Here is a 14907-nt window from a genome sequence, read left to right on the forward strand (position 1 = left end):
CATCTTGAATTCAAACTTTTCTTAGCTATACACCCCTCATCCCCCCTTCACTGCCTGCCTTGCGGCAAGAAGAGCGAACGAGACGGAGAGGCACGAAAGCTTCCATTCGACTTCTTCCCAGGCCGCTCCCCCTACCTGTTATTACTCGACACCTCCCGCCAGGGACATATCAGAGGTTTGCGCCAACCATATGCACGCATAACCTTGCCCTGCATCGCCCAGCGCACCACCCCCAGACTCAGTGTCGCCCTTGACCGCGACCCGGCCGGAAGGCAATCCAACTATATCAAGACACGTCGTCGTAGACCTTCTTTCCTCAATTTTGTTGCTGCTGCTGGGAGACGTTTTGCGCGCTCAATGTACTCCACTCAGCCGAACGGAGCTGATAGTGCGACAATCAATCCGGCTGCCCTCAACTCACCTGGTATGTTGCCTATTTGCTCTTAATAGCCCCCCCTCCCCAGTTTCACTTCCCCCCCGCCCTCTACCCAGCCTCAGCCTGCCTGCCTTGCCGCTAGCCGTCATCGCATTCCACAGCGAGGCCCTGTTCGTCGGTGTCGGTAACAGGTAGTACCGGCGCAGTCGCTTACGCCTCTCTCTGTCTTGCACCATGGCTGCGCCAGTCTCTGCATTGCTATCCCACAATGACTTGTATGTGCTGACGCCTCCGATTATTAACAAGACCTCCTAAACGCCAGCCTCCGCGGTATCAAAAGAAGTCGATCCCCCGACAGTTTCCTCGAAAGAGCTCCTGCAGGCGGTGCCGGTATGTTTTCTTAATCTTAGCGATCAACCCCAGAATGCTTGTGCTGTTCATCAAGCGCGCGTGTCACCTCCAGGCTCCTTCCCGCAGCGCGCAACGCAATACAAGCTAACATCTCGTGCGTCCTCGCAAGGTGACTCCAACCCGAGAAAACGTGGAAAATCTTTGAAGGGGAGAACCTCCGAGACTGCCGGTCAGGCCCCCGTTAGCAACATGCCTCAAACCATCCCACCACCGCAAACTCCCCAAAACCAGGCCGCGCCGTTGCCAGGAGGGCAAGCCGTTGCCTACGCGCCTGCGCAAGCCTCCCCCCCGCCGAAGACTACTCCGACGAAGACCACGCTGAAGGCCCTACCGACCGTGAGAGACCACACCACCGACCAGCTCAACGCCGCCGGTGACGAATACCTCCCGAGAGAGATCGATGAATTTGGAGAAAAGAAGGTGATGCCCAACGGGCAGCTTTTGGGCGGTCGCGAATACAAATGCCGGACATTCTTGGTCCCTAACCGTGGCGACAAGCTCTTCATGTTGGCCACGGAGTGCGCAAGAGTACTGGGATATCGTGATTCGTACTTGCTGTTCAACAAGAACAGATCGCTCTACAAAATCATCGCCAGCCAGCCCGAAAAGGACGACCTTGTCAGCCAGGAGATTTTACCGTTTTCGTATCGGTCACGACAGATTGCCATCGTCACGGCACGATCCATGTTCAGGCAATTCGGCAGTCGCGTCATTACCAATGGCCGAAGAGTCCGCGACGACTATTGGGAAACCAAGGCACGAAAGCAAGGCTTCACCGAAGCCGACCTCGCTGGTGAGAAGCGTCCCGGGGCCGCCAAGGCCAGAGAAGCTGCCGCCGAGGCGCAAAACCAGGTCATGATGGGAGGTCCGCACGGAGAAATCGTTTACAGCAACACTCCCAGCCAGTTCCCCGGCGCCCCCCAACCCCAGATCGTCCAACCAGGTATGCTTGGAGCGCCAACCGGAACAACGACCAGAATGCCCGTGATAACACTAGGATCAGAGCTCAGTGACAACCGCCCTCGTGATTACAGCGGCATCCTCAAAGGCGGTCCCCGCCAGGAAATTACCGGCCCGGCTTACCAGGACCAAACACGCCCTGCCCAGATTGGAGAGGTTCACGCCCAGGCGCACCACGCTGCTGAGTACAACCGTTCGCTCAATCAGCAACGTGACATGCGTGGAGACTATCTCCAGGGCATTTGGAGGAGACCCCATGAGCAACCCCAGTCCTCCAACCTGGCGCAAGCTGTATCTACGAGCGACGCGGCAGCCCCGACGACGCGTGCAACGCAGTCACCCCACACATCTGCCAGTGGCATGCCACAGTCTGGTATTGTGCCTAACCAAAGCCCGCAAATGATGATGACGGCCCCGCCTTACTCCCAGTCGATACACGCGCAAAATCCGATCAGTCAGGCTCCGATGAGAGGTATGGCCCAACCATCTTCCCAAAAGAACAACAAGCCAACGACTTTGCCTGCAGCAGGGAGTGCGAGCAATATGCCGCAGGGGGCTCAGGGCTACCACTATCCTGCGTCCGGCCAAATGTGGCCCCAGACACAACAAACGCCTCAGCACAACTACTCGGGCTACACGACACAGAATCAGCAGTCGCATCAACAATCACCAGCGCCTCAGCTTCGGCACGCGACGAGCAGTGTCCAGCCAGCGATGCAATTTCCTGGCATGCCGGGTATGGGCCAGAACTACGGTGCGGGTCAGGCAATGTACCCCACAGACCAGACTCCTCGCCAGTACATGCCTCAACCGAACCAAGGTTCTCCAGCGGTTACGCAGGCGTGGTCGAATCAACAGACACCTGCACAGTGGTGGACAAACCAACCCCAATGAACTTCAGAAACACGACGTCATCGTCTTCTTGCCCTCTTATGCTCTTCATTTTGTCAGTATTTTGGCAACAATCCTTAGTTTCGTTTCTCTTATATACGCGGCGGCGACTCCTGACTTTCGCCGGTTTGGCAGGCTTTTCTGCTGCCCTCTGAAGGATACCCAAGCATACAGTTAGGTGGAGGCTATGTGCTTTTGGGCCGCCGGCCTGTCAGTCTTCGTACAGCATTTTGGCCGAGAAGGGATGAATAGAGGAGTCGCAGGGGATCCGGGAACACATCATCTCAGGTCAGGAGGGGAATTGATTATCACTGTACTGCGTTCTCTGTTCGTTTCTTTCTGGTATCTGCATCATAGGAGGATGCATTTCTGTTTGCAACATTGGTTGGCCTTGTATTCGATTTCTTTTGACTTGATTACCACTCATCGACAACATGTTTTTGTCTCTTGTCTCCCCGACTTTTTGTTATTTCCGGTTTCCTCGCCGTGGGCACGCGGGCAATTTCGACTTCAATTTGATACCATCGTCTTCTTGTCGCCGACTCGCTTCGCGCACTGTGTTAGTTAGTCCCTCTCATCCTCTCGAATACGATACCATACGAAGACACCGTCCACGCGTCGTTTCTCCTGCCGCGCGGCTGAAGCAGCGGAGGTTGACTCAGCAGCAAGTTTAATGGCAGGCTACGACTTATGCACACTGAGGGCATTCTCACGACATCGACCGCCATCACTCAGCGCCAGCCATAGTAGGCAGGCTTGACAAGGGAGATCACGATCTTTTGCCTAGTCGAGCACTTGCAACAATTTCGAGTCGAGATCTAGCTTTGAGGGACAGCAGCAACTAGCACCTCCAACTTGACGAATGGCAGTTCCCCCGGCTGTCTGGGTGGGAGGTTACCACTATGGCCCGTGCCGAACGACCGGGAACTTCCCCGACTTGGGTTCAAGGTTGTCACGAAAGCGAAGAACCGCGGAGGCGACAAAGCTCAGGGGATAAGTCGCGATATAGTTTTAAGGTTTGCTCGTGGTCTGGGGTATACCCTTCTTCCCAGGGTAGCAGGATCGCATTTGCTCTTGAGCAGTCGACATGGACGAGGACCCCTTTTCATCTGCACGTCGGCAGCCAAATCATACTGGCCTTGTTTTATCTTTGTGTCGGCCGACACACCGCAGCATTGGAGGAAGCTGCGCTGTGTACTTGGTGATGAGACTTGATATTCGTCGTCACACTTTGGAGGCCCTATGAGGGGGGTCGGTCAAAAGCGCCACGATATGCGGCATCTGGTAACAATGGTTTTCGTTATTTCCCACATCTACTTTTTCTCTCGTGGGGAATTTCATGGCATGGATGGAAACGGGTCTTGTTGGTAGCATGGAGCTGCGTCGATCGAACACTTGGTTTTGTTTTCAAAGCTCTTGACACTTCTATTTTACGACCTATTCTGTCGCAACTGCTACGGCTATGTACTTGAAGATGGTGAAAGAAGACGGGTTCTTGGACCTCCGCGGAGGTTTTGTAGTCTCGAATTAATGCAAACGAGTGGTCTTTTTGTTTTCCTGATCTCACTGTCCCCTTCTCTTAGTCCTTGCCCGAGGTTCCGAAAAGGCTTGTTTGCGAATGCGCATGCGAGCACTATTCCAAACGACTTTTTCCACAACACAGAAATTTTCTATTGTCTTCTGTACAAGAATCATCCGCCGTAGCAACTATTTTTATGAAGCATCTGTGCTCACCTGTTTCTGTGTCGGTAACAGCCTGCTCCGGTGGCTGGGGAGCTTTCTCCTCCTCGCATGTGCCATCTGGTCGTTTGAGTTTGTGGTCTGCCTAAACCAGAAAGGCTCGTTATCGGGACGAAAGCCCGTTTGTGAGACGAGGATGATAGTGTTTGGCGCCCGGCCCCGGTGGGGTATCTGTAATAAACATCGTCTTCCTTTTGGCTTCTTCCCATTCTTCGATGGTTCAGGATAAAAAGGGGACGAAAAAGCGTGTTTTTTTAAACCACCTCCCCTCCACACCCACGTCCAATCTTTTTTCTTATTTCTTTTTTCCTTTACCCTTGCGGCTTTCTTTAAGCTCCCCCCGTCACTTTCTGCTTTCCTCTTTCGTCTTCCCACCCTCCCCGACTGTGGCACCAAGGGGCTTTTCCCTGCCCTCCCTCCTTCTCCCAGCCCCCCCCTTTTCCCCTCTCTCTGGCACTTGGTTCTTCTCGCTCTCTCTTTCCTGCCCTCACCGCGCTTGACCTCCGTTCGAACCCCCCCGGTGTCTCGTACATGTTCGGGCTTGGGCGGTCCAGGTCGATGGCAGTATGCTCCATGAAACTCTCGGCCGAAGCCTGAAGGCCGAAAGGGCGAAATCGGAGTGGTGGAAGAAGACGGGCAGGTGGATCTTGTTCTCGGCGAACAGTAGCGTCGCGAACTGGTTTTCCTTCTTCTTCTTTGTCTCTTTTGATCAGAAGCTGGGAGAGAAAGAGAGATAGGCGCTGCAGATTCGTAAAAAGTCGAGATACTCGGGAACGTCCCGGCATATTCGGATCCGCCACCGGCGGGAGAGTCGGGAAAGACGGGGCGCGGGACACAATGTGGCGCGCTTCCACACGGCATGGGCGGGCTTACATCAGACGGGAAACAGGAGGCAATTTATTCATCGCATATAGAAAAGTCTAGTCTCCGCCTGGGTGAGAGGGAAAAGCATCGTCGCATTGGAGAAGTAAGCCAGCAGATATTGCGATAGGGTCGTCAGAATCCCCAAGAGGATCTGGCAGCATGCAAGGAATAGGGCTGGGAACTGCGAGGACGACGAAGATTTGGCGCTGAGACATGCAGAAACGATGATCTGTCTAGTCTTCGGAGCCGACCGGAAATCGTATTTCGTCCATTGAATTCCAGACCGCTGACGAAGGTTTGAGTCTGTTTGTAGCGGTGAAGACTTGCTCCTACTCGTAATTAGGGCCCGAGAGAAAGAACGGGTGACACGGACACAGGTGTGGAGAGAAACAGAGAGACAGAGACCAAAAGAGGTGTATGACGGGTTTGTGTGGGATGTTTCGTCTCGTCTGAACCCGCCATTGGGGGTTAAATATAATGAATGGGAACGGAGGGGGGCGGTGGTGTGTGTATGTCCTGAACATGTGGCCATCCCCATCGCCGGAGGAACTCTTGGGGGAGAGTAGGGCGCGTGGGAAAAGGAAAACCACAAGAGATGTACGAAAAGGGAGTCGAAAGGAGAAGGTCGAGGCGAACTGTGGAAAAAGAAAAAGTGAATTTCAGGCTGAATGAAACGAAACAATGGATTGGCTTTTCTTTTGTTTGGGAGGAAAACCAAACGTTCGGAAAGGCAACGACCAGGCGGCGCCAATCAGAAGTTGGGTTGTCTGCCTTTTTTGTTTTAATATAACGGCTTTCTTCTAGATCGTCATCGTCCCATGTGCGTTACTCGCTGGTTGTCTTTCAGTCTGCAAGAAGAAAAGACACGAGACTGAGCATGAACGAGACCGGAGTTCGGTTGTGGGGTAGTCTGTTGTTAAGCTATTTTGTTTTCATATTCCTTTTTGACTCCGTTTCCTTGAACGTTATTGTTGTTGTAGGTAAGCTAGGAACGGAACTCAGCAGGGGGTGGGGTTGTCCTTTGGGAACTGGTCACTTGGCAAGTTTACCATCTTTCAAGCGGAGCTGACATGGCTATTGAGAAAGTTTATCAGGACTCCGGGAACCCACGTGATAGCAATGTTGTTTTTGGAAGGGGGTCCGCGAGAACCCGGGATCGGGCGCAGACAGAGAGATGTGAAAGGCAACAGGCAAGAGAGAAAAAAAGATCATTCGACTGGGCGAGTGGCCAAGCAGCATCGGGTGGATGCGTAGGAGAGAGAGATAACACCAAGTAAATGAACAGATCGTGAATGTGGCAGATATGAGTGCTTCATTTCCGCTTCAAGGACTTTTGACAAATACATACGAAAGGCCGTCTATATGAACGTGCGAACGCCATCGCCCACGTACGCCGCATGCTTCGCCAACACCGGATGCAGCTCCAGCTGGCTTCAGAGTGAGGCACCGATCATGCCTCCGCCGGTCTGTGGCGGTCATCGCGTACTAATCACTCTCGTCGCCGTCAATCGCCTCGTCGACATCCTCCTCATCGCCCTCCTCCTTCTCCTCCAAAGCGTCTTGCGTCTCCTCGCCGCTGCCTTCACCCTCATCCTCGTCCTCGTCTTCTTCTTCCTCTGCTTCCTCGTCTTCGTCTTCGTCCTCGTTGGCCTCCTCTTCGGGCTCCGTCTCGGCGTCGTCAGCCTCGTCGACGGTCATGGAAGACTCGTCAACGCGGGCCTTCTTCGCCCTAGGGGCGTCACCGTCGGCAGAAGCAGTGCTGATGATGCTATCATCCGCAGATACGGCGGCGGCTGCAGCCCCAGCGACTCCTCCCGCGGCGCCTGCTGCTGCGCCGCCCTTCTTGGCAGCGACCTTTTGGCGGTATGAGGAGCGCTTCGCAGATTGTATCTGGTTGAATTCTGGACAGACAGTCAGCGGCTGAGCCTCGAGCATATGCGGGAAGGTGTTAGGTAGTATCAGGCAGGCTAAGGCTCGGATGGTTGGTGAAGTGATGGTCGTTTTCGTATCTTGAGGTGGAATCTCGGGTTTGACTCACTCGCAAACTCCTGCTCCAAAGGCTCTCGCAGAAACCCAAACTCAATGTCTTCAAGAGCTTTAAACACATCTTCAGCACTAACCGTCTTTTTGTTGGCATTGACAGTATTTTGGTTAGCGCTTCAGTCACACAAAGTCAGCCTTCAGATCCTTCCACGATAACAAGCCCATGCCGGGGGCACATTTGCTTCACGGGACACATCTTTCAAGAACATTCATCAAAGGGGGTTGTCTCGGTGAACGCACTGTGCTGCAAGGTAGTTGATGAAGACTGTGGCGCTCTTGCTCATTGCCAAGACAGCATTGGCCTGGATTTGAGATTGTGGAGGTAGCACACCCTTGGCCAGTCTTGTGATGATGGACTTGGGTAAGTTAAGGTCCTGACGATGTGTAAGCTTAGTATTCATTCTTCTGCATGTGTCTGTCTCTTCCTCTCCCGTGTACCGAGATACACGTGAAGAATGAGCACATACTTCAATGGTAAGAGAATCCTTGTCAGCCTTCTCCTTCGGTGCCTTCTCAGAGTCCTTCTTGTCAGATCCAGCGTTCAAGACTGTCGTCATCGTGAGAGGTGTTGATGAAGACGCCTTGGCTGACTCGGGTGTCGACTTCGCTCCGGCAGCGGCACTGGAGGGCGCCGCCGAGACAGGAGCAGTGGAAGCGGCGGCGGCGGGAGTTGCGGGAGCAGCGGGAGTCGGTCCCGTGGTCGAGGTGGTGGCCGGGTCCTCGTCCATTACGGCGAATCGGGCGGCGGAGACGTCGCTCCTACGGCTGGCGTCGCTTTTGCGCGGAGGCATTTTGTGTCAGTTTGTCTGTGTGGGTGAAGTTTGCGGGTTGTGGGTGAGAGAGGTGTTGTACGGTGGTAGGGTGGCGGTTGTGTGACCGGAGAAAAAGACCAGGCACGGATTGAGTTTGCGATGCACGCGGGCAGCTCGTTTCTGCGAGATGATGTCGCGCGGGAGGTGCGGTGAGAGAAGGTGGCGTAGGCGTAAACGCGGGCGTGGATTGGTGAGAAGTTGAAGTTTTTCACCCACGGACGGGCTGAGTGCTGCTCTGGGTTGCTTCTCAGGGGAGACCAGGGTCAGGTTGGGTGTCTTTGCGGGATGCGCCGTGGTTGTCGTGAGCCAGCGTCGGGTTGGGAGGTGGACGTGTGAGTTTGTTGGCAATTGAAAGAGACGGAGCTTCAATTCAACTCAAACCGCATGGCCGTCGATCGCTTCCGCAGGTGGAGGGCGTGAGAATGTCACTCAGGCACGGAAAGGGGAGGTCGAGGGAGGCTCTGGTCGTGAGAGTAAGGTAAGGTAAGGTATGGTGTGGCGGGTGGAGACTGCAATGGGAGTGAGAGCCAATGTGAACTGCACCAACTGCACCCGGCTGCTGCGACTGCGCTCGCCCGTCGTCGGCCAACGTATCCGTACAGCCAACCTAGCAAATTGACGACTCGCCGGCGCGTCGTGCGTTGCAAGGTAGACGCGACTTTTCGAGTGCCTACCTAGGTAAGGTAGTGAGTGCCCCACTATCCCAGAGCATACCGCAGTAGGTAAGGTATGGACGCGTTAAGTGCATTTCGATCTCCCTTTGCCCCAGGCCCATCTTGATTACTCATCTCACTGAACAACATCACCTCTCACTTCACTACTGATTTCACTGTCTAATTGCTGCCCTCCACACTCCTCAACATCTTCTCGTACCTATTCAAACGAATGTCTTCTTTTCAGACGCGAATAATGGCACTAGTCTTTATCCAAGTAAATGTTGGATCCCATCCCACGATGGAAACCCCCAATGATTTTCATGATTTCGGGAAAACGACAATTTCATGTGCTTCGCTTAACCATCTCATCTTTACCTCCTGCACCTGTCGCACTTAACGACAACGAGAAGCATCTTCGCGAACCTCAAGGCTGCGAAGCGAGGAGCGCGGGATACCCTCTTCATCATGTGCCCCTTATCGGACCCACCTTGAATATCGCTGCTGTCCGCATGTCCTTGAGAAAATGGCATCTTGTCCCGCATGGTCGAAGCTCTTCCGGACGAACCAACCTGAAGCCGCCCATCGGCGTCACACCCCGCTCTCGCAGACAATAGTCGCCAAGAAGTCGCGAACTCGCATGTGAGAGAACTTTTATCGTGGATGCATCAGGCAAAGGCTGGATCACGCCAGCCCACCTTCCCCCCCCCAAAGAGACTTACTTGATCGAGGACATCTGTCAAAAGAAGTCAAACCCCGAAGAAAAGCAAACTCAACCTCGGAGGCACCTGTCAACTACTACAGCCCCACACACATGCATGCCCCGATCTGGACCTGCATCGAGTATCTAATCGAATAGCTTTTCCGACGATGCTGACAATCTTGGCTCGACGGCCTCTTGGGCTAGGGCAACGATTTGCCGTCCACAATCCCTCATCTGCCTTGCTGCCCAGCCATACACAAACTGAGCTTGGCGAACTTAGTATTCCCGAGGAAGTCGCTCTCTCTCTCTCTCTCTCTCTCTCTCTCTCTCTCTTTCTACAACTCCAAAGTGAACCCTTGTCTACCCCGCCCCGTCGCCCCTTCGCCAACCTCCGCTGTCATTCGCGCACCCATCTGACGACGAAGCGCGGTGTTTCACATTGGGCCCGTCATCGCATCCCTCATGCTGGGATGGCATCTGTCGCAGGCGTGGCTTGCCGCTCCTTCTTCTCCCGTGCGTGCGTAGGACCAACAACGCGGAAACCTTGGTCACGATACCAAGAAAGAATTGCCTTTCCTCACGAACGCTGGGCAACGTCGGAGCCATCCACCATCTTACCTTCCCCCACCTTCTCAGTGAGCTGTTTGTTTCACTAATAATGGATGTAGCGGTGTGCTCAGCGCCATGGCTGGCGTCGGGAGGCGTTTGTGCCTACTTGGGACGACAGGTCGTCGTCGTCAACCCCTCACGGTACGCAACAAGTTCCTCATCGGGACGGAGCTAAGAATGACTTGCATGCCGTGATCGCCACCATGATGCTATACCATGCCTGCACGAGGATGAGATGGTTCGCTGGGCTAGGGTCAAAGTTATTCTGGTCACTGAGGTCACTGACGTGGCACGGTTGACATCGCATGGGTAGAAGAAGATGGTTTGTATAGATTGTATTCTTTGCGATCGGGCTCTTTCATCCAACTTGTGTGCGCCCTAGTGTCATGAAGTTAAGGAAAATTTGGCTGCCTTTGCAGCTTCTGTGATGAATCCATTCATAGGGGTATTTCCGTCCATCACCAATCCGATGTTGGTGTTTCGAAGATCATGGCTCCGTAAGACAAAGGAAAATGAGATGCCGTCAAGGGCATCTACGTGTCGTCTCCATGGACTCAGTCCATGCAGTGCACTGCTGAATGCTCATTCAGTTAAGAAGAACATTTTGAGAGGAGTGATGTATATGTGTGCCTCGCGTCTAGCAGAGTCTCCTAGCTAAGACGGTTCATCGAAGGCATCGAAGACCCAAAAGTTCAACGGCGGCGGCGGTGGCAACAGGCGTTGTCCGGTTACGTTCTTGGATAAGGCAAAAGCCGTTCCCGGGTAACCTCCACCTCACTCGTGTGGTACCAAGTTGCACACACAAAGTATTGTGATATGTTTGCCATCCATCGGTTTGTGAAACAAGTGCTCACATGATAGCACCCCGCACTTTCCAGGCCTGCGGGAATAGCGCAAGAGCTGAAACGAATGTGGGTTGTGGTTGCGTGCGGCGCGTATTGGTAGCCGCGATCGTTTGGAGGGTTTCGCGCAAAAAACGTAGGTAGTAAGACACGGCACTTCGCCAGGGGTGTGACTTCTCGGCGAAGGCAAGAATTCGAATCGGAGCTTCAGCCTACTGCAATGCCAATCTCAGATTGCCGGAGATAGGGTCGGGGGGAGAGGCCACCCATGCGTACTTCCTCGTCGAGAGACAGCCGCGGAGGGATCGAGGAGTCGGAGTAGATCCGCTGGTGCCTACCATCAGAGTGCGCAGATGAAGGCATGTGGGCGTAATGGTCGATGGAGCCTCGTGGTGAGAGCTCAACATCGGTTTGGTAGCCGAACCAGTGGTCTCGTAGGCTGCCGACGCTGGCACTGCTGCGGGAGCTGCGGTGTCTGCCGTGACCATTGCGGGGTGAGAGTGGTGGCAATTTGGACAGCCTCGAGTTTTGGCGCTTCGGTGAAGGGAGGAAGGCGGCGTCTCCCTCGATTGTGTCGTCAGTCAGACCGACGCGAGCATTGGGCGCGCGAGCGAGGACGGGAGTGTTCGGAACATCCATACTCTTTTTGTCCATACTGCGCTTGTGATACAGAGACCGAGGGGAAATCTCGGACGAGGCACGAGACTGGTTCGAGTGGTGGTGATTCTGGTAGACGATCACGCTGGGCGGCTTGCGGACAGTGGGAGCCGGATCGTGCTTGTCAATGACGATTGTCGTCGATTTCTCAATGGCTCGGTTGGCCTTCCAAGACTCAATCTCCTCGTCGTCAATGGGCGTACATCCGCGTTGACTGAATGGGCCCCGTCTGCGCCAAGGGGCGAGAGGGAGACGGCCGTAGCGGTAGCGGTAGCATAGGCAAATGGTGAGAACGATGAGCGCAACTCCAAGTACCGAGAGTACGGTACTGAGGGCGATGACGAGGCTTCGGTCGCCCTCGAAGTTCTGTGCGTTGCCAGTCATGACACCTTGCTGGTCCGTCAACGAGGTTGAGCTTGGTGCAGCCGGCGCCGGAGAGACTGGAGGTCTGCTGCCGGCATCAGTTGGTTGAGCAGGCGGCAACGTCTGGACCGGTGGATTTGTCGTGGGAGGCGAAGGCGGCGGCGGCGGCGGCGGCGGCAGTACAACGATAGACGTGGATGAACTTTGCGGAGGAACGAAGATAGGAGTTGATGAACTCTGCGGTGGCGGCCTTGACGGTGGTGAACTCGGTTGAGGGAAACTCGGCACAGAGAAAACGGGTGTTGAGCTAAAGCGAGGAGGAGGTTTAGGAACAGGTATGGTCGCTCGGGGGAGGCTAGGTGTTGAAAAGGAAGAAACAACGGAAGCCACCGGTCGTGAAGTAGAAAGTACAGGAACAAGTAGAGACGTCGTCGGAGATGGTCTGATCTGTGAAGAAGTTGTTGGAGGGGGCGCCTGGGGAGTGGTCTGCGGAGGAGGGGGTGGTGGTGGTGGAGGAGGTTGTGGTTGCTCCGGGGGAGGAGGTGGTGGAGGTGGCGGCGGCTCCTCAGGAGGTGGAGGAGGCGGAGGAGGCTCTTGATGGGGAGGCTCCTCTGGCGGCGGGGGAGGTGGTGGTGGTTCCTCAGCTGTCACGCCTGTGAGTTGAGTTAGCATCAAAGTTCGATACACGTAAATGAGATGAAAGACGTTAGGAAATGTCCAGAGGAATCCGAAGAGTGGGTAATGTAGTAAAGATGTGTTTGTTCTGAGGCGATCGGAGGTCGTTCACTGAGGTGAGAGCAACATAAAACACAGGTGTAGCGGCCGCTTGAGAGTAAACATTGAAAGCTCTGTGCTCCGTGCTGTGCTGTGCTGTGCTGTGTGTTGGATACTGGGTGCTCTTTCCAAGACCGCACCTTCTGTTCCTCCGCCACCTTTGGCTTCTTCCAAGCCGTTGTTGATGGTTCCGTCGGTAGGTGCGCCAACTCGGCCCGGTCCAAGTACGGCGGGCAAGGGTTCGGTGTTGGCGCCGGGTGCAAGCTCCAGCTCTGGGTTTACAGACGGACCTTGGTCTCTGCTTTTACCCTTGCCTTTCCCTTTTCCCTTGCCCTTCCCCTTGCCAAGTCGTTCATCTTCATCGTTAATGGTGCTGTCGATACCCTCGTCTGCGTTGAGCAAGGATGCTCTGCTTGGAGTTGAGCGACTCGCGAGCCATGCCGTAACCAAAAGATATCTCATTGTCGACATATTAACATTCGTCCCTCCGTGTATTGTATGGGCCAGCCCGGTAGAATCTCCGTTTTCTCGAATATCACTGCACACAAGATTACGTTCCAGCGTGGCAAGTAAACGCCTATGCCATGGACAAGTCCCCAACGTCGAGTACTGAACTCTCCCTTGTCGAGTGAGGCGAAATAAGACCACTTGGGCGAGAGAAGTAGAAGGAAATAGAAATAAACAGCTAGGAAATAAGAAGGAGAGGGTAACAAACGGTTCAGGCGGGTTGACCTTGGGACCAGGTCAAGATGAGGATTTGGGTGAAATGAGTGAGGTTCCACAACTCCAAGCAGGACACTTGGAGCCGGTTAGTGCTGGAGACCTTCAAAAGAAAACGGAAAGGAAAGGGCTGGAGACGAGAGAGGAGGCTCGCGCAGAGAGACCAAAGGGGAGAGTGGTGGACGAGACCCCGGGTTATGTACGAAGTGCAGCTGCGCGGTGTAGAAAAGATGTGAAAAGGGTACATCCATGGTTCCTTGGATGCGGCACTTGCGGCAGCACTAACATGGGGAGGACTTGTACCATAGTACCTCAGCAAGTAGGTACTGTGGTGTGGTGTGGTGTGTGTGTGTGTGGTGGTGGGAGGTGACACCTTGGACCACTCCGCAGCCGTCCACCCAACCACTTGCTGCGTACCTAGGCAGGGTAGACAGACGATCCAGGCATGTATGTGCACTTGTACACTCACAATGGCGCCCTATTTTGTATGGCCTTGGCTTGGGCTGCAGATGGCGGCGTGGACAGCCAGCAAGAGGGAAACATGACAGGGCAGGGTACAGAGTACGAATTCTCTGTAGGGATAAGCTGTACACCCGTGCACCCGCTTGGAGGACGGCATGTGTGTTGAATAATCCCGCAGGAGACATATTCGGCGGACTCATCTGGGGGCTCCCATGGCGCAGGCCCTCAGAATAAGGTAGCGAGTATGAGGAAGAAACAGAGTGCCAGAAGAGAGCTCTTGCAGACGGAGAAACAGAGGCCTTCTCTCGGTCTGGCAGATTCTGAAGCGGAGCGGGCGGCGGGCGGCAGCAGTGGGTGGGTGGAGGGGGGCAACATGATGATGGTGGTGGTGGTGGTGGTGGTGGTGGTCAGTTGCGGGTTCTTGTTCCTGTTCCTGTTTCTGTTCCTGGTTCTGTCCCCAGGTGTGTCGTGTCTGTGGTCATTGGAAGAGAAAGTGGTCCGTGGTTAGAGGAAGTGAGAAACGAACGAACCGCACTGCACTGCACGAAGCGACGTGGAGTTCAAGGCAGTGGAGACGTGGATCCAAAGCGGGCCATCGGAGGTTGAGATGTGTCGGGGTTCTTGACCAGGAGGGGTGAGGGAGGGGGGAGGCAGGGGGGTGGGAGCTGTGCTAAGCTGCTTGGTCTTGTCACAGTTGGTGTGCTGTTGAAAGAATCCGCCGCCCGCCCGCCTCTATCCGTGAGAGTTGAGCAACACACCTACGCCGTAAGCAGCCCGTGGAAAAGCCTGGCTTTGCGCACTCAGGCACAGGTACAGGCACAGGCACAGGCCACAGGACACAGGACACAGGACACAAGAACAGGGGTGCGAGTTGGAGAAAGAGGGGGTGAGGAGGGGAATAGCGTTTTGCTGTACCTGAGCTGCTACGGGAGGCCATTGGCAGACGGGTCATGTTTCTAATTTTCGACTTGGGTGACGGACTCACTGGACTGGACGGACGTGGATGGCAGCGATGCAGCCTCGGTGA

At 54.6% G+C, this 14907-nt stretch overlaps 4 protein-coding genes across 4 annotated transcripts; 1 reads left to right on the forward strand and 3 right to left on the reverse strand.

Moving 5' to 3' along the window:
• Positions 1-976: 976 nt before the first annotated feature.
• CGCS363_v009503 (Chromatin structure-remodeling complex subunit rsc7) lies at positions 977-2641 on the forward strand (the record flags this gene model as incomplete). Its single annotated transcript, XM_036641352.1, has 1 exon — positions 977-2641. One exon carries the CDS (start codon positions 977-979, stop codon positions 2639-2641), a length of 1665 nt encoding a protein of 554 aa, XP_036493422.1.
• Positions 2642-6600: 3959 nt separating this feature from the next.
• dpb4 (DNA polymerase epsilon subunit D) lies at positions 6601-8076 on the reverse strand (the record flags this gene model as incomplete). The annotated part of the gene is made up of 5 exons (XM_036641353.1): positions 6601-6673; positions 6729-7143; positions 7281-7399; positions 7526-7659; positions 7753-8076. The coding sequence occupies 5 exons, from the start codon at positions 8074-8076 to the stop codon at positions 6601-6603; spliced, it is 1065 nt and encodes a 354-aa protein (XP_036493416.1).
• Positions 8077-11111: 3035 nt separating this feature from the next.
• Positions 11112-11945, reverse strand: CGCS363_v009505 (uncharacterized protein; the record flags this gene model as incomplete). The annotated part of the gene is made up of 1 exon (XM_036641354.1): positions 11112-11945. One exon carries the CDS (start codon positions 11943-11945, stop codon positions 11112-11114), a length of 834 nt encoding a protein of 277 aa, XP_036493417.1.
• A 76-nt stretch (positions 11946-12021) lies between these two features.
• CGCS363_v009506 (uncharacterized protein) lies at positions 12022-13169 on the reverse strand (the record flags this gene model as incomplete). Its single annotated transcript, XM_036641355.1, has 3 exons — positions 12022-12231; positions 12336-12577; positions 12839-13169. The coding sequence occupies 3 exons, from the start codon at positions 13167-13169 to the stop codon at positions 12022-12024; spliced, it is 783 nt and encodes a 260-aa protein (XP_036493418.1).
• Between the last annotated feature and the right edge of the window lie 1738 nt (positions 13170-14907).

The sequence above is a fragment of the Colletotrichum siamense genome, assembly GCF_013390195.1.
Source record: "Colletotrichum siamense strain Cg363 chromosome Unknown KSG_Cg363_contig06, whole genome shotgun sequence".
Classification (NCBI taxonomy): domain Eukaryota; kingdom Fungi; phylum Ascomycota; class Sordariomycetes; order Glomerellales; family Glomerellaceae; genus Colletotrichum; species Colletotrichum siamense.